We start from the raw sequence: 18972 nt of genomic DNA, 5'->3' as shown, positions 1-18972 counted from the left end.
TTATCAAAGTTGATTGGCGATTTTAGCCAACCGACTACAACACCGGTTAAGGTTACCGGTTTTAGTCAATAACCGACAACCATAATCGAGTTTTAACCCCTAATTATATTATTTATCGAGTATTCAACTCACCATTTGTTTTTATGTTTTAAAACGACCCATAATGTCGTAGACAACTCTACGTGCCATAGAAAGTAGATTCGAAAGCCTTAGCATAAAAAGATTAAATAAGTGCTTTGTAGCACATTAATTCTTTATGACTTTCCGTACAATTTCTTATTTTAAGACTAAGATTTAACGTTTAAGTTTTAATGGGATGGAGGTAGTAGCAGCAGTACGAAAAGGAAATGCTACAGTCAAAATTCGCCCCTCTTTTATGCTCCCTTGTGCAAATTCATTACTAAAGCCTTGGAATGGGTTTTGATAATGTTTGGATGGCTATTGAAGATTGTGATTGTCTCATCTTTTCCTATAGCAGTTTGACGATCAAAAGTGTTCGACAGTTAGCCTCGAATGTACGGCGTTTTGCTTTCTTTTTTCCCTTCTATATATATATATATATATATATATATATAAGTTCTTGGCTCACGGGTTCTATGGTACTTTGTTGTCCGTGTGGTACGGGAATAAAATTGTGAAAGTGTTTATATGTATATTCGCATATTTATGAACATAATATATCTTAAAATGGTGATGATTATGAATTTATTAGAATTTACCAGTTAAGCGTGTTGATGTGAGAGTATTACTCAGATGAGTGACTTTCGAAAAAGTCTAGTTCTAAAGAGCAAAAAGCGGACAATATTATGTCGTTATAATGATATTGGAGCTATTGTCCAGCCTGAGATAGGGGAGCATGCTCATGAGGGTCACTAGCGGATTGTTAAAGTGTCTCACATCGCCAAGAGATACATGACCTTGGCACTTTATAAGTTATGATGTCTTCTCCTCTCTTAAGGCATCTTTTGAGAGTGAGTAAGGCCTATAGATTTTTACATGCTATCAGCCATGGTGTCATCTCCTCTTTCAATGTGTCTTTTGAAAGTGAATAAAGCTCATAGACTTCTACACGGACACTCATTGGTATGCAAAAAATGAAGTGAACCTTTTAGGAATTCGCAGTTAAACATATTGATACGAGAGTAGAATCATGATAAATGACTTTCTAAAAAGTCTAATTCAAGAGAAAAAACCGAAAATATTATATAATCGGAGATAAATCGTTACACGTACTGTTTTAAGTTTCAAAAGTTATCTTACCAAAAGAATCGGCTTGTGTGACATTTCTGGTCATCAACGATGAATCCCGATTGATTGAACATTTGAACCGACCGGTGGACATTGAAATATTGATAAACGCAATCATCTTGTATATTATGGGGCCCGATTATTAATATTATTATGTGCTACATTTCGATCAATTATGCGATGCTTCTTCCCCTCTACCACAATAAATGTGCAAATCATTCCCCGAACGGTCGAACCCACACCAGCGCGTCGTTCTCACGTTCTATAAAATCGCGTGACCACATTTCCACCATCCCCCTTACCCTTTGGCAACACAGACCACTCCCCCACCCTCTCTCTCTCTCTCTCTCTCTCCTCGCTTTCGTTTCCTCCCAAACCACTGAAACCAGAAACGAACGATTAGTCAACAAGAAGACACAATCAAGAAAACGCTTCCGAATCAAGCGTAGCCCGCACCGCCATGAGTGATCACGCCAGGCTGGAAAACCTGCGCAGCACGTCTCAGCTCTTCCGCGAGACGTCGTCGTCCTTCGCCTCCAACCTCCCCACATTCCTCTTCCTCTCCCTCCTCCTCCTCTCCTTCCGGACCACCGTAGAGGATGGCACGCGCCACGTCACCTCCTTCATCGACCGCGACCCGTCTCTGAGGGCCCTCCTCTCCCGCCTCGACCTCGCCGGCACCAACGCCAATCGCCACCGCGACGACTCCCCCGCTGCCTCCCTCCGCCACCGACATGGCCACCGCCGCCGTCCCTTCCTCCACCTTACCCGCGTGGGCACCTTGGACGAAGACTTCTTCTCCGGCGACGACCACGACGACGGTTCCCCCTTCGGCTCCACCCGCAAGGCCCCCCTCAATGGCACCCTCGTGGTTCTTGGCGGTTTCAGCCCCAAAGTAGGGCTTTCGGATCGCGTGGTCGACAACGGGATCAACATCCCCGAGATCGTGCGCACGGGGGTTACATTCAGAGCCGAGAGCTTGAACCCGTATCTCTCCGACGACGACGACGAGAACGATGAGCGAGAAGAGAACGAGACGATTGGATTGGAGGAGAAGGTTCAAGACTTGGACAGAGTGGTGGACTTCCAATTCCTTTTCAGGGGACTAGAGCTCGGTCGCCGCGACGCTGCAACGCTGCTCTTTCTTGTGAGTTTTCTATCCGCCGCCTATGGCTGGGTGATTCTCGGGTTTCTCGTTACGTATTCATTGGTGTTAGGCATTGTTTTCATTACTGTTGTGAATGATCTGTTAGGGAGGTTCAGTTCATTTCTTGGTACAATGTGGGAGGGTTCAAGATTGGGCCTCAAGAGGCTTTCGGGGTTTATTTTGATGAGATGGGCGGTGAGAGATGCACTAACTCAGCTTCTAGGGTTGTGGTATTTTGGCGAAATCGAAGATCAGTACTCGTTTTTTAAGCTGTTTGTGAGGTTGAAACTGATGCCATTTTCGATTATGTCTCCGTGGATTAGGGGTTATGAGAAGGAGATTTCAGGGTTTCTGTTTACGTGGTTTTTGGCTGATACATTTGTGGCTTTTATATTTGCTGTGGATGCTTGGGTTGCAATAGTGGATTCAAGGAGGACCGGGAGGGAGATTATGAAGGAAGGTTGTTATTTGATATCGACGATGTTGAACCAGGCTATCCAGATCAAGTGTTTGGAAGCTATTTTTTGTGGGTCGTTTGTCAGGTGGGTTCTTGCTCGGGTCTGTGGAAGATTTTTCGCCACGGTGTTTCTGTCAGTTGTGGAGGTTTATTTCATGGTGGCTTGGTTGATATTTTACTTTGCTGCAAGGTCTAGGGATGCTAGTTTGCAGGGGAGAAGGTTTGGGAGGAGAGAATTAGAGGGCTTGATTGAGGGCCTAAGATGATACTCAATGGTAATCGGGTAAGACTTCCACCCATAGAAGGCCTCAATTTGTAACGCAAAATTAGCGGTAATCTGTTGGTGCTTTGTGTGTTCCTATTTTGCAATACCTGTGATCAGCACTGCCATTGTTTGGTGTAGTCACAATCAATGTGCTGTATTACTTTTATCACGAGGCAATATACTACTTGTGTATATTATTGCACGAGAATGCTTCATGTGTATATCTTGTAGCGAGCATTTTTTTTAAGGCCTTGCAATGTTTCATGTAGGTGATGATAATGTAAGAACTTGCAAATGGTCATGATTTTTCTCATTTTCTCAGTGCGGGATTTTTTTTTTCTAAGCCAATGCAGGAAATACTTGTGCTGTTATACTACATAGCCTTCATGTTTGTGGTCATTTGCCATTTATATTCTGCAAATGAGGACACGTAGAATAGAATGATAACTGGCATCAAGAAGCTGGACTTTTTGAATTGTTGTAGTGTTCTGCTGAATTTTCCTGTCTTTATTTTTGGTCAGATTTTGCATGATATTGGGCTTCTCTTCATAAACTTTGCCTTTTACTTCAAAAGCCACCACCTTGGTTATGTACCATTCTTTCTCTTGCAATAGACTAATTGAAAATGAGGATGACTAAAGAGAAATCTTTTTAAGAATTGGTAGTGAGCATGTCATTGTGCAATGTACAGCTTAGTATGTGATACTTTTATGCTGATTTAGATGTGAAAGGCATACTTGAAGTTCTTATTTTTATCTCACTTAGGACTAGGCAATTGCAATTTTAGTAACTTGTACGAGACATGTCTGGATTGATACTAGGGACACCTGCAGTGTGGAGAATTTATATTGTAGGAGACTTGCCTGGTAGGAAATTTATGAACTTTTGAGTCTCAATGTTTCTGGTATGCTTTTCTGTTAGGATTGTGGGATATTGTTGAGTCCCTATTCCCAGAACTCGATTGTATACCTCGGGACAAAGAGGCCTTAGTGTCGGATTATATGGACTCTTCCGGCACTTATGTCCATTGGAACCTGACTTTTGTTAGGGTGGTCCAGGATTGGGAGCTTGTGTTCCTTGTTGCATTCCTCAATCTATTCTACACATCGAAAACCTACCCAAGAGAGAGACAAAATGTTGTGGTTCCCAGCTCATAATAATAGGTTTGGAGTGAAAAGCTATTACTATACTTTTCTGGAGAGTCTTCCCTTTTCCCATGAAAGAACATTTGGAAAGTGAAGGCTCCACCTTGTATTGCTTTCTTCACTTGGACGACAGCTTTGGGTAAAATTCTTATGATTGACAACCTTCAGAGGTGGGGTCTTACCCCTGTCAATTGGTGTTGTCTTTGCAAGAAAAGCGAGGAGACCGTAAACCACCTTCTCATTCATTTTGAGTTTACTAGTGAGATATGACACCTAGTTCTCATCTTATTTGGAGTCTCATGGGTCATGCCTAGCAATATTCTAGAGCTTCTTCATTGTTGGAAGACGCAAGTGAGGAGACAATCCAAAGAGGCCATATGAAAAGTCATCCCTACTTTACTAACGTGGAGCATTTGGAGAGAAAGAAATCGACGTCTTTTTAAAGATTGCGAGTCTAATGTGATTCAACTAAAATCCTCCTCCTTGAGTTCCCTTTTAGATCGGAATGTATCTTTTGTTCCTAATTTTTTTTTCCTGTTGTGTACTTTTTGTGTAAGCAAGCGTTTCTTCTACTCCAATAAATTATTGTCCATTAAAAAAAAATGGAGTGTGGGGTATTGTTGGAAAAGATCTCTTCAAAGTTTTGGGGTGAATTCTATTGGAAAGGAACCATCAATAAAATCACCAAAGCTAGCTTTGGAATCAAGAACGTTTGGTGCGGTAGGTGTTAATTAGTAAGTTCCTAGCCAAGCCTCTATCGTATCATTGCCTAGAAGAAGATGGTCTTGTGGTATACTTGTTCGTCTAACACAAGTGTTGTTATCAAGGTAGGCTTATTTTAATGGTAAAAAAAGAAAATTGGTCCTTAGATTTCCCATAAAAAGAAAAAGAAAAAGAATCACTCCTTGTATTTTCATACAAGCTAAGGTTGAGTATAGCAAAGTTGCACTATATGTAAAGCATTGGTGAAACACTTGGCTCATGACTCAAGTGGTGAAGAGATGGGATGAGGTGGAGGTCAGTCTTGTGTGCAAATCTTGCTTATCCAACAAAGAAGATTAGAAAGTTAGCATCAATGAAACTGCAGTTTTGTGGCCTTCTGAAAATATGTTTTCGACTTTCAATCAGGATAGCAAAGGTTTAAGTTTGAAGTTGGCTTTCCAAGTTACAACAGATTGAGCCATATGTTTCATGAAAGTTTTTTCTTTCCTTATCTCACAACAATTTTTTCAAGTGAGCCATTACTCTGCATATGTTATAAATATGTGATATCAATCATCTGTGATTATTGCCTGCCCCCCTCCCCCACTGATAGTCAGGAATTGTAAGTGAGAAGTAGGCTATAATACTGTCGTACATATTTTATGTAGTACCATCGTATAGATTTGCTTAGCTCGGTCCAGTCCCCTTGAGCATGGAAAGAGTTATCTTCTAGGTGGTCGCATGGAAGAATCCACTCAGTTGATAGGTTTAAGGCCATCCTAGCTCTGTTCAATATGCTCTCTTGTTTAGTAAACTAAGCTCTACACAGTCCTTGTAACATTGAGGGGATTCTCTTTAGGGTGTTGGTTTCATGGGGAAACTTGCCGTCATACCTAGGTTTCAGGTCAACCTAGTGCTTTTTATTGGTTCAAAAGCTGTCCTGTCCGTGCATGCAAAACATATGTTTGTTGACCTAGTCGCTTGGAGGTTGGTTTCCATCATCTTGTTTGAATTGCCAGGATAGATGTTAGTATGTGGATAATAGGCAAACTTTTAGTAGAATGATCATTTCCCTACCTTTCCAATATCACAGGATTGGGTATAGGATCTATAAGGAGGAAGTATCTTTAATTGGCTGGGTAGCATGCCCAGAACCCTGTTTATCTGCCCAATGGGTGGCAGGTACTAAGCAACTGTTTCACTTATTAAGGTGGGGGGACTCTGATCAGTGGGAGCTTCTTGAAGAGGAGCATTGCCAATTGCAGCGTTAGAAAAATACATTTTTTTTTCCTCCCATCATGCACAACCAACTTGTGACCCTTTCTAAGGAGCTTTTTTCCTCTAAATGTGTCATGCCGCATTTATAAATAATAAGAGTTAGCCTTACTTCCACTGATTAGAGTCTTGAGGTTTTCTTCTAGAAAAGTTGTGACCCCAAGGTCTTTGAACTAAATGGCATCTCCTCTCCTTGTAAAGAGGGTGGAGGCTGAGGTCACGCAGCCAATCTTGAATGGGATTGTGAATTGTATGTACCTATTGGTAAAAAAAAAAAAAAAACTGACACTTAAATGGGATTTAGTTATTTAAGGATTTTTGCTTATTTAAAAAAAAGGGTTATGTCAGGATTTTCCTTTCCTTTTGGGACCCCCTTGGTTGTTGATGTTAGTATTCTGGAGAGCCTTGGGGGTGTGGAAGCACGTATTCCCTTTTGCAATTGATTTGCAGATATATATATATATATATATATATTTCTTTGTGTGTGAGGTCAACTTTTATTAAATGTTAATGTTACCTAGTAATGCTTCGAGACACTGAAATCTTCTTCCTTTTGTCTTGATGATGTTACTGAAGCTTTAACTCTTGCTAAATTTCAAACAGTGTAACATCAGATTTTGACAAGTTTTATGGTCTTGAAGATCAAGCCATTAGGAGGCGGGGGTTAAATCAGTTAGTAATTTGGGCAGAAATTATTATTAGTTTTGTAATGAGAGGCAAATCTGTAATTTTCTGTTACTCTTGCGAATTTAAGATATTTTGGTAATTGAGTCGAGTCTGGAACTTTTGGGAGTTTTTGAGTGTTTTGGATTTATTTTCTTCCAATTCAAGTCGGTCTTTATTTGGGTTTTATTAGGTATTTAGTTTACTAGTCAAATTAAGAATCCTAATCGTATGTTAAGTAAGAGTCGATGAATTTATACAAGTAGGTATTATTGTATTCAAAGAATTCTGATTTTGATTAGTAAAATTTTGAGTGTTTTGATATCGAGGTATGTTGGGTTTAGTTTGTATGTTCTCTCTTCTGCTTCTTCTTTAATGCATGCATACAAGTATTGTTCATGGGTTTTTGTTCACAGCCAAAAAAAAAAAAAATGAAATTCCTGTTGTGCTTCTCTTTACTTCTACACTTACAGCCCCTAGAACATTGCCTTTCTTGCACATCACATCCTTGAAACCCTACGAATCCTTTAAGCAGTTGCTGTCCAGAATTTTCAGCATCCTGTTTGGTTCAGGAAACAGCCCTTTTAACTTTTTAACCTATCTTTTCCAAACCTAGTTCTAGATACATACCCTGAAGACACTTTCTACTATCCCAAGCCCTAAAAATCCCAACTTTCAGCCCTAAATCAAACACAACACGTAAACAGATCTCTCCAAATCTGTCCTACATCACATGGCTATGTACAAATCTCTCGTAATTGATTTGTGAGCAGATAGTGTAATGAACTTCAATTTTTTTACTGTATTTTTTTTTTAATTTTTTTTTAATTTTTTATGAGAGTTGAATTGTAAGAATGCATTGGTAAATTTATTTATGATTGAATTTTGGATCGGTCATGAAATTTGATGAATGGAGAATCAAGTAAAAGACTTAAAGGGCAAACGTTTTCACTTGAAATTACGAATTATAGGGCAAGGAATCAATATATAGGCTGGAGGGCTTGGTGAATTGCAGGCAGGGTGGAGTCCATGACCGAAATTTGGGGCTTGTTTATTGCTTTATTGTCTCTTTCGGGCATAATGTCTTCATGTGTTCTTTCTTTAAATGCATTCTTTAGTTAATGTTTCAGAACTAGCTTGTTACTTTATCAAATGTCTTGTGTGGGTGAGACAAATTGCAAATCCGAAGCATTCTTTATCGGTAACAACTGACGCTTTTTGGCAAAAGAAAGAAACTAAAGCAGCGGCCGCTTTATTTTAAGCTTCCCCGTATGGAGGAATTTCAACGCTTTTCTGTTTAAAACCATTGCCAGGTATTCTTCTGACCATTTATCTTCTTGTTGCTGTGATTACAAGAAATATTGGTTGTCGATCAATCTCGATTGATCTGTACACTTGGTAACTTCCTTCTGTGGCTAGAGGAAATGATATTCTCTTATCTTGAATTAGCATAAGAGCACCAGCACTATATATCTAACTATTTTTCCTAAATTTGGGGAACAAAATTATTTTTTGCTTCCTTATAAATAAATATTTCACAATAGATTTTTTTATATTTTCCTATATTAATTAAATACTTTTTCTCTATTCTTATTTTATTCGTTTTCTTACTTTCCTACTTTTTGTCATTTTTATCATTAAATAATTTATTGGGTAGCTTCAGTGCTACCCAATACATCGTTGGGTAGCACTGTAGCTATCCAAGGATTTAGGGGAAATATAAGAAAACTGATGTGGGTGATTTTTTGTTACTTTTTTCAAATTTTTGTTGGGGCACCTTTTTCAAATGCATATCCCGGTTGTTTGAAGTACTTCATTTTGCATCGAATTAAACTATATCCTCCTGTGATACTCTAACGATATTTAGGGAAAATAACTACCTATAGGATATCTGCTACTAGTGCTCTAAGTAGTGAAAAAGAACTCATAAATTTCCCAAATAAAATAGTTGCGCAGAAGAAATGCTCTAAAATCGTGAAGTTGGAAAACAAAAAAAAATAAGAATTTTAATTTCATTGCTCCACTAGACATCGCACCATGTTTCATAATATGATCTATCGTGAAGGGTCCGTAAGTAAAGGTTTTATTACAGAAAAATGCCACTTAGTTTCACTTGTTTGTTGCGGTACATGTCACGTTTCAAGATTCATCCATTATAATCCTATTTCAAATATATAATATATAGATTACTTTTATTCGATACAAATAAAAGTGATACAATTAAAACTATGGTGGTTTCATTTTACTTCGGATTTGAATTTTATATAAATATTCTATAAAAAAACTAAAATATATAACAAGCTAAAGAAAAGGAATTTGAAATAGCATTCTTTTTTTTCTTTTTTTCTTTTTTTAGAATTTTGAATTCTATTCTATTATTATAAATTTTTATTAGAAACCAATATTCTAAACGCGATGTTATTCCGGCAACTCTGGCTTCGATGGTGGCAAGTGCATAATAGGGGTGAAAATGCGAATGCGGTCACTAACAATATCCACATAGTGTGGTTATCACTTTTAGATATTCGCATCCGCACAGTAATTGCGGTATATGCGATAATGATCATTTTGGATGACTATTTAAATCTATATGTAAGCTTAAATAAATTAAGATTTTATTTGTTACAAAATTTATGATTATCAGCGATAGAGTCATTGTTTCATATAGTAATCAAGATTTGGATTACTCAAAGAAAAGAAAAGAAAAGAAAAAAAGTAAATGTAGTGAGGTATGACTTTGAGATGATAGTGAAAAAAATTTAACATAACCTAAAAATTCTAAACTTACCGAATCTAAAACGACGTTGTTTTAGTGAATTTAATTTAATTTATATTATATATAAAGGAAACGCATATGTGATTATTAATTGCATCCGTATATCCTAAAATCGCTATCTGCATCCGCATATGCGGATAGTTTTTTTGTTAACCACATCTACGAATAGCGAATAGTAGATGTGAGCGGTTATTATTCGCCTGTATTTTTAGGCCTACTTTCCATTGTATTTGTTTGAGAGAGTGACATTTGATTTCCGAGCTTCTAATGGAATTGCTTGGAGTCTTAGAGGGGTGTGGCTCGTTGCAAGTAGGAAAGGGACGGTTGGGAATGGATGTGGATAATGGGATGTATGTTTTGGTTTGTTTTCTAACTAATTTGATTTTGGAGACATTGGGTAAAGAATAAAGAAAAAGAAAAAAGAGTAAATATATATATTTTTTAAATAGTATAGAAAAAGATTATATGAGATTAATGTAGAGTGCATTTGAATATAGAACCAAAAAATAATTTGATTCACTAAGTTTAAATTGAAATTTAGAAAAATTAATGTAAATTCTCATAACCTCATGTAAATATTCCCTTATCCATGATTTTTAATAAATATATCAAAGTCACTTCAGCGTCGGTAATTATTAATTATAAGGATTATAAATAAATTTAATTTCTTTATGATTTTTAAAAATGAAAAAAAATCCAAATCTACATGACTTCCGTATAAGAAAAAAAAAATCCAAATCTACGTCTGGACAGAGCAATGGCCAATTCTTCATGGTGCGATCTTTTCCCTATTTGTTGTTTCACATAATGAGAGCGCTTTCATTCCTGGAGTACTTATTTCTGATAATGTTTTAGCAGCTTATGAAACGTTACATTCTATGCAAACGAGAATGTTGGGTTAAATGGGTTTTGTGGCTCTGAAATTAGACATGAGTAAGGCATATGACATGATAGAATGGGTTTTTTTGGAGGCCATAATGATTCGGATGGGGTTTGATCTGAAATGAGTGAGGATGATCGTGCCGTGTATCAAGACAGTTAGGTATTCCATCCTTATAAATGGGCAAGCGGTGGGGAATATTTGTCGCAGTAGAGGCATTCGTCAAGGGGATCCTTTATCGCCTTATTTGTTTATTCTATGTGCAAAAGCCATTAGTTCTCTTCTTCATAAAGCGGAATCAACGGGGTGGCTAGCAGGAGTTCCTACTTCCCCAAGGGGGCCCAGGCTAAATCACTTATTTTTTTTTACAGATGATAGCTTGCTATTTTACAATGCCACTTCTTGAGACTGGCACCGTCTGTCAAAGCTGCTGTGAAGATATGAATAGGCCTCAAGGCAAAGTGGTACGTGTCTCAACGACATAATACGTGGACTTTAAATTTATAAGTTTTACCACTTCGCAATAATACGAATCAATTGTACTATAGTAAGGGTTATCGAACCACAGAGATTTAAGGTTGTTTTGCGTAACGGGATACTTAAAAAGCGTATTTAACTTAACTTTGCAAATGAAATTAAAAGTAAGGTTGTAGAATTGAAGCTACAACGAGTAAAGTAAAGGAAAACGGAAAATGAAAACAAACCTAAAAGAAACTTAGGGTATTGATCTCATCTAATCCTCAACCAATGAAATGCTTAAGTTCTATACGGATTTTCCTAACATGCATGATATGAGCGCTGACACCCATTACGATGACCTCGACATGAAATTACTTTAGTTAAGAATTATAAAGCACCTAGTTTTACATTAAACACTTCGACATAAAGATTTAAACTACAATTGAAAAGCGTTTATATTACCAAAGGTGTGAAGTGATTAATGCTCTCTAGCTTACTACTCTATAACACATCCTAATAAGCATACATAATGCGTGAACACCCTAATTAGGCCACAAAATGATAAGGTATCTAGTTTCACACCGATCTATTCCATGTAAAGATTAAACTACAATGGAAAGACATTTTACACTACCAAAGGTATGAAATGACCGGTGTTCCTTAGCATACCCTATAAGGTAACTCTAATAGGTAAATACACATCATGTCAAATGGAATCATTGCAAAAGACATCGTTCTCTTTCAAGAACGTTGATTTTATTCAAGAAATCTAAGAAAACTCATAGATAAATTCAACTATTTTTCATGAATAAGTAGATTGGAATCTTGAAAACAAAACCTTTTAGCATGGGTTTGAAATCCTCTAGCCCTTCACAATCATCAAACACATCTAGAAAAACTTAAGAACACTTCATGGTTTTTGGAAAAGATTTTGATCAAACCCTAAGAACTAATTTAGCTATGCATAATTGAATCTAATCTAAGCATGAAATCTATGAAAAACAGTAAAGAAACAAGAAGAAAATGAACTAAATCAGTAAATTAAAACTTCTAAAATTCGGATTACAAGAAAAGAAAGGAAAAGAAAAACAAACTAAGCTAAGAACATGAAATTTAAGGAAGAAATACAAAGGAATTAAGCTCTCTGGATTTTGGTCCAGAGAGTTGCATCAAAGGAAACTAAAAATACAAGAAATTAAGTTGATACACCTGAGCAAATCCGAAATCCCCAAAAGATGCATGTTTAAACCCTAAATCCTAATCTCATATATATAGAGATTTAAATTACAAAGGTGACATCAATGATCGATTTTTGGCCGCAAAAAATAGTGTCGACATCCTTTGTGAACCACCCAAATTGGATTAATTTCATCCACACAAAGCATGTCGACATCCGAAGATTTTCTCGAAAAATATCGAGGTTCGATCGATCGACTTCGTGGCTGCATAAATAATCGATCGATCGACTTTGGATTGATCGATTTTCTTCGATTGATAATGCGATCGATCGATTTCTTTACTGAAGAAATAATCGATTGATCGATTTGCCTTGGTTGATTTTTCATCTTTTCAGGATCAACCTCGAACTCTGGAAATGACCAATTTTCCCTTGATGTATTTTCAGGTCTAATTCAAATGTTTTGAACTAGATTTCAACTAAGACCTGAAAATAAGACATAAAACAAAACTACAACAAAACGTTATATATACAACACAAACTAGGTCTAATAAATGTAAATTAAGGGGTCTTGAATCGAATAATTCAAGACTTATCACAAAGATCAAATAAAGAAAAAATGTTTATTTTTTTTTTTCAGTCGCAACACCAGTCTTGAGGCTAGGGAATGTATACTTTAGTTAGTAGGAGTCCCAGCTACTCAAAGGTATGATAAATACCTAGGGTTACCAGCTCTGATCGGTAATTCCCAAGTTCGAGAGTTTACGAGTATCAAAGACCGCGTAGGGAAGAGGCTGAATGATTGGAAATCAAAATTTCTGTCCTGAGTGGGTAAGGAGATTCTCTTAAAAATAGTTATTCAAGCTATCCCAACCTATAGCATGAGTGTCTTCCTTCTACCAAAGGTGCTGTGCAAGAAAATTAATGTGATGATGTAAAGATTTTGGTGGGGAAAACAAGAAGAAAAGTTAAAGATTCATTGGATGAGTTAGGAAAAGATGGGAGCTTCAAAGACACAAGGTGGAATGGGATTTCGGGAACTTCAGAGCTTCAATAAAGTTCTTTTAACAAAATAGTGTTGGAGGCTTTTACAAGATCCCCATAGTTTGGTGGCAAAAATAATGAAGGCAAAATACTATCCGCAGGGTTCCTTCTTGGAGATACCTTTATGTAAAAGACCATCTTTAGAGTGGAGGAGCATTTCTTCCGCTCATGAGCTGTTGAAAGACGGGCTAGTGTGGAGGATTGAGAGTGGGGAAACATTCAATATTTAGGGGTGATAAATTGCTGCCAACACCTATGTACATACGTCTTTTACTATTCAATCGACGAGGAGATCCTCTCCTATTTATGCCAAAGTTGCAAAACCTATAGACCCAGGTACTAGGGATTGGAATGTACAACTATTAAAGAATAATTTCTAGATGGAAGAGGCCCAAATTCCGTTAAGTAGATATCATCAACTAGATGTTTTGTGTTGGAGGGGAATCACCATAGGAGATTTCACCGTGAGAAGTACTTATCACATGGAGAAAGATCGTATTGAGAGGCATAAAGGGGTTGTTTCTACACGTTATGAAACAAGCAACTTCTGGAAGCTATTATGCAGCATGAAGGTACCTAATTCTATTAAGATGTTTTTATGGAGGGCATGCAAAGATATCATTCCAACAAAAGCGAATTTGCAAAAGAGAGGTATGGCTCTGGATCCCTTCTGTATTTTCTGTAAGATAGAAATTGAAATGACATACCATATCCTTTGGGAGTGTATTTCATTGCAAAATGTATGGGGTGCTTGTAGTACTACGATACAAAAGAGCATAGTGAATGGTAATTCTTTTGTGGATGTCATGGAATATATGATGGACAAATGCATGAAATAAGAGGTGGATATTTTTACAGTGATAACTCGTAAAATCTGATTTCGGCGTAACACTGTGGTGCATGGGGGTGAGTTCAGTCATCCAAACCAGCTATGAAGCGGCTATTTCCCTAAAAGAGTTTATAGATGTTAATGCTTTAGAGGTATAGCTTTCGATCATTCTTGGGGCTATTGCCCCTGAAAGATGGAAAGCTCCCCCCACTGGTATATATAAAATAAATTGGGATGTGGCTATTGATTTAAAAAAACAAGCGTATGAGTATTGGTATAATAGCACGAGACAACGGATGCCAAGTGATTGCAGCTAAAGGCCAGACCATATGTGTAAGGCAGAAGCCTAAGCGGCATTGGCGGCGGTGGAGTTCAGTTGCGATCTGGGACTTTAGAACATTATTTTTGAAGGTGATTCTTTGTAGGTGGTAAACGCTATAAAGGGAAATGACCCAAATTGGTGCAGATATGGGCAACTGGTGGCCAATATACAGGTTATTCTTTCAACTCGGCGTTCTTGGCAAATTAGGGATATCGGAAGAACAACAATTTATGCGGCCCATGGCCTAGCTAAGGTAACGGTAAAACAAATCATGGATAACGTATGGATAGAGAAAATCCTTGAGAGTATCCGTGATATTGTAATTTTAGAGCATTCTATTCTTGCTTTATAGAGATTAATTCTCTTGTTTAAGTTCTAGAGTTTTTATGCTCTAGGCTTTTCCTTATTGGGTAAAATATATATCAAATTTTTTGACAAAAAGAATAAGACGGCGCCAGAGACATTTTTCAAGTCCCATTAACATTTCAAAGAAGCCAAATAAAACAAATTATACAACCTAGGTTCTTTTACAATATTGGTAGTAGTTGAACTTGTTTGCTTCATGTCTTTTTTTTTTTTGTTTATAAATTATGTAAGTGAACAAGTCAAGATTGGCAATATCTTCCTCAAACAATAATCGACTTTGATACTATCTTTATTAGAAAGATTATTTCTTGAAGTAAGCGAATCACGTGGAAGGGAAAGAAAAAGATGTAAAAACAAAAAGAGGTTTAAATGTCATAATTCACATACTTACCAAGAAATCATGTGAAGAAAAGTTCATTTTTAGGAGTAATAAGGCATTGTAGAATTAGCAGCAGTTTGGAGGGGAATAACAAGGTGTAGTCTTTAGATCAGCGTATTCTGATGGAACTGAGTTTGAGAATGGTCCGGCTCTAGGGTTTACCTTTTCTAAGAGGTAGATCAGAGATTTGCTGGTTATCGTATCCTCTTGGGGTTTCCGGTGTAGGAGTCTTTTTTGTTTTCCTACAACTTCCTTTCCTCTTCATTCATGGCAGGAGCGCCAATGGGGAGGATGGCGGGGGCCTGTTTAACACGAGGAGAAAAATTTGGTATTCATATCAATTATCGCGACGTGGAGGATCTTCGGGGTAAAGGAGTTCAATGTCTGGTGGGAAGATTGGCGAATGATCGGAGCATCAATAAGGAGTCGTTCAAAATTCTTTTGACCCGTATCTGGCGTGTCAGGGGTAGGGTTTTCTTTAAGGAAATCCAAGAAAATCTTTGGCTCTTCGAATTTACCGAACAAGAATGATCTACAACGAGTTTTGGATGGGCGGCCTTGGTAGTATGAACGTTCATTTCTTAATCTCTATGAATTTGATGGGAAGAAACCTCCATCTCAGATGGAATTCTCTTCCACTCCGATTTGGTTGCAAATACAAGATATGCCGATGGATTGCATGAATTGAACAGTGGGGAGGAAGATCGGTATGTCCTTGGGAGAGGTGACTGAAGTGGCAATTCTGGATGATGATGTGGGTTGGGGCGTTTCCGTCGGGTGCGTGTGGTAATTGACCTGAACCAACCTCTCGATAGAGGTCACTCACTGTTGTTGGAAGGTAATTCTTGCTGGGTCTCCTTCTGATACAAAAAACTACCCACATTCTGCTACAGATGTGGATGCATTTTACACGGCAATGAGGGCTGCCTGAAGAAGAGGTTAACAAAAAGGAGTCATTTCGAGGCTCCACCAGAGTGGGGATCTTGGCTGCGGGCGGAAGACCCTCTAAGAGGGCTGGAGGTATCTGAAAACTCTCATGAAGGCAGGCTGAAAAAGGGGCACGATCACCAAAATTGGAGGTTGAAGGGAGACACCGATCAAAGATTCTGGCAATCGGCAGTCGCGAGAACCAGAAAGGAAAGCATGCGGATGCTGAGCGCCCTAACCCTGCAATCTCGGACGCGAATTCAATGCCACGATTGAAGCCCAAATTGGGAAAGCATCACTCGCGGCATGGAGACTGTTATGGAAAGAAAGAAACGAATGGTTTTAATGCAAATTTCAAAACAGAAGCGAGGGGAAAATAGGTTTGAATGGATAAAGAAGCAGGCCTGGACGTCAACTTTCTCGGGCCCAGAAAACACACTTTGAAGATGCCCCTGGACCCTTCAGCCCAAAAAAAGGGGAGGCCCATCTTTAGACAAAAGAAACCCAACACAGATAATGTAGGGATGTTGTCAGGCGAGGTTAGTTCAAAAACCGTATCTCCTTTGGGAAGGAGTTCCGAGAAGGTTCTACACCCAACTTTCCCAAGGAAAACCTGTCAGCCCTGGTGCACGAGTGACTCCTAACAAGGCAAAGGGATCCAGTGGAAGTCTTCGCTAGTGGAAGAAGGTGGCAAGGGCATCTCCGGTGGGGCCAACAGATGATGGACATGCAAGTTTTGCCTTAAAAACGGAGCTTTGAGGCTTTGGGTGATGAAGTTTGTTTGGGTTCTCAATCAAAAAAGGAAAGGAGGTATGTTGTTGTACCAATCGCTTACCTTAAATCATTAGCGGCGGCTGTGGAATAGCCCCGCCAACAGCCATGAATCTCTTGAGTTGGAACTATCAAGGGCTTGGGAACCCTCGAGCAATTTGGGATCTTCGCTTGTTGGTGAAGGAAAAGCAGCCCAACCTCTTGTTTCTTATGGAAACGAGAGCAAAGAATAAAAAGCTTCCAGCCATTAGATGTTCACTGGGGTTTGAGGGTATTTTTTTGTTGATCTAGTGGGGCTCAGTGGGGGCATTGCTCTGTTTTGGAAGAACAACGGGGAAGTGTCGATTCTGAACTATTTTCTTTGACACATCAATGCTACTATCAAATTGCGGGGTTCCGAATTTGAGTGGAAATTGACGGGCTTCTATGGCCATCCCAATCGGAGCAAACAGGAAGAGCCATGGACACTTCTATCAAAACTGAAGGAGTTTTTGCCGCATGAGTGGTTGTGCTTAGGAGATTTTAATGAGATTGCAGATCTTTTTGAGAAGGTAAGGGGCGCTACTCGTAGTTATTCCTAGATGGAGAGATTTCGTTCAGTCTTGACCGAATGTTCGTTGGGGGAACTTGGCTTCAAAGGCTTAAAATTCACATGGGCAAACAAGAGGGACCCTTCCAATTTTATTAAAGAACGGCTGGACCGAGCTTTAGCTACGGGTGGATGGTGCGAGCACTTTCCTGAGGTAGTGGTGGAGGTGTTACCGGCAAGAAGCTCAGACCATAAGCCTCTTTGTGTAATCTTGAAACATAACAGGGCGTGGAGGGGGAGACAAAAATCCTTTAAATATGAGGCCAGTTGGGATCTAGATGAGGAGTGTAGGGAAGTGGTGGCTTGGGCTTGGGAGGTTGGTTTGATTGAGGAAGCTTCGCTTCAGGATGTGAGAGTTAATCTTGATTCCTATCAAGAAGCACTCTCCAGATGGAATGGAGAAAATTTTGGATAGAATGCAAGGAAGCTAAAGTTTTTGACCAAGCAACTGGAAAGTTTGCAAAGGGAAGAACAAGCTGAACATTTGGATCATATTCAATAAATCCAGGGGGATATTGATAGGTTGCTGGAAATGAAAGACTTGAGGTGGAAGCAAAGGGCAAAGCAGAATTGGGCTATAAACGGAGACCGTAACACCAAGTTTTTCCTTGCTTGGGCAACCCAACGGCGCAGAAAAAACCATATCAGCAGGATCCGGGATTCAGAGGGGCGTGAATGGACGGATCAGGAGGATGTTGGGAGGGCTTTTTCAAAATTTTCCCAATCTTTATTTACCTCCTTAGGTCTGCCTGAAATGGACCATTGCCTAGCCGTTGTCTCCCACTGAGTCACACCCGAGATGAATTCTTCTCTCCTCTGGTCGTTCACTCATGAAGAGATAGATGGTGCTTTAGCTCAGATGAGCCCTTTGAAGGCCCCGGGTCCTAACGAATACGGGGTATGTTTTTTCGAGAAACATTGGCCATACATTGGTGCCCAAGTTAAAGGTGTAGTTCTGAATTTTTTAAATCTGGGTATCTTTGATCCTGCCATCAATTTCACCTACATTGCTTTGATTCTAAAGTCTGATTTAGCTTCCAATGTTAGTGACTTTCGCCCTATTAGTCTTTGCAACGTACTGTACAAATTAATAGCAAAGGTTCTAGCCAATAGATTGAAGCGGGTTCTGCCAAAGGTGATATCTCAGAATCAGAGTGCTTTCTTACCAGGATGTCTGATTTCCGACAACATTTTGGTGGCCTATAAGGCCTTGCACACTATGGACAGTCGTTTGAAGGGGAGGAAGGGGTATATGGCCATTAAGCTAGACATGAGCAAGGCCTACGACCGGGGTTGAGTGGAAGTTTCTTGAAGGTATCATGAGGAAGATGGGGTTTGCGGAAGGATGGGTGAAGGTGTTGATGCCTTGTGTCACGACTCCTACTTACTCGGTTCTGGTAAATGGGATACCAACAGGAAAGATCTCTCCCACAAGAGGGCTTCGGCAAGGAGATCATTTATCTCCTTACTTATTTATGCTTTGTGCGGAGGGCTTGAGTTCTCTATTGTTACAAGCGGAGATGGATGGTAGCCTAACAGGAATACCTATTT

General features: G+C 38.9%; 1 protein-coding gene across 1 annotated transcript; it reads left to right on the top strand.

The window, feature by feature from the left end:
* Positions 1-1496: 1496 nt before the first annotated feature.
* Positions 1497-3460, top strand: LOC133873573 (uncharacterized). Its single transcript, XM_062311302.1, has one exon. The coding sequence runs from the start codon at positions 1709-1711 to the stop codon at positions 3116-3118; it is 1410 nt and encodes a 469-aa protein (XP_062167286.1). The 5' UTR covers positions 1497-1708; the 3' UTR covers positions 3119-3460.
* Positions 3461-18972: the final 15512 nt, after the last annotated feature.

This window comes from Alnus glutinosa, chromosome 7 (genome assembly GCF_958979055.1).
Source record: "Alnus glutinosa chromosome 7, dhAlnGlut1.1, whole genome shotgun sequence".
Lineage (NCBI taxonomy): Eukaryota > Viridiplantae > Streptophyta > Magnoliopsida > Fagales > Betulaceae > Alnus > Alnus glutinosa.
The sequence above is the reverse complement of the archived record's forward strand: the minus strand, read 5'-3'. Positions and strand labels throughout refer to the sequence as shown.

Coding starts and splice junctions, on each gene's coding strand:
- LOC133873573 (XM_062311302.1), top strand. CDS start 1,709: ATGAGTGATCACGCCAGGCTGGAAAACCTGCGCAGCACGTCTCAGCTC.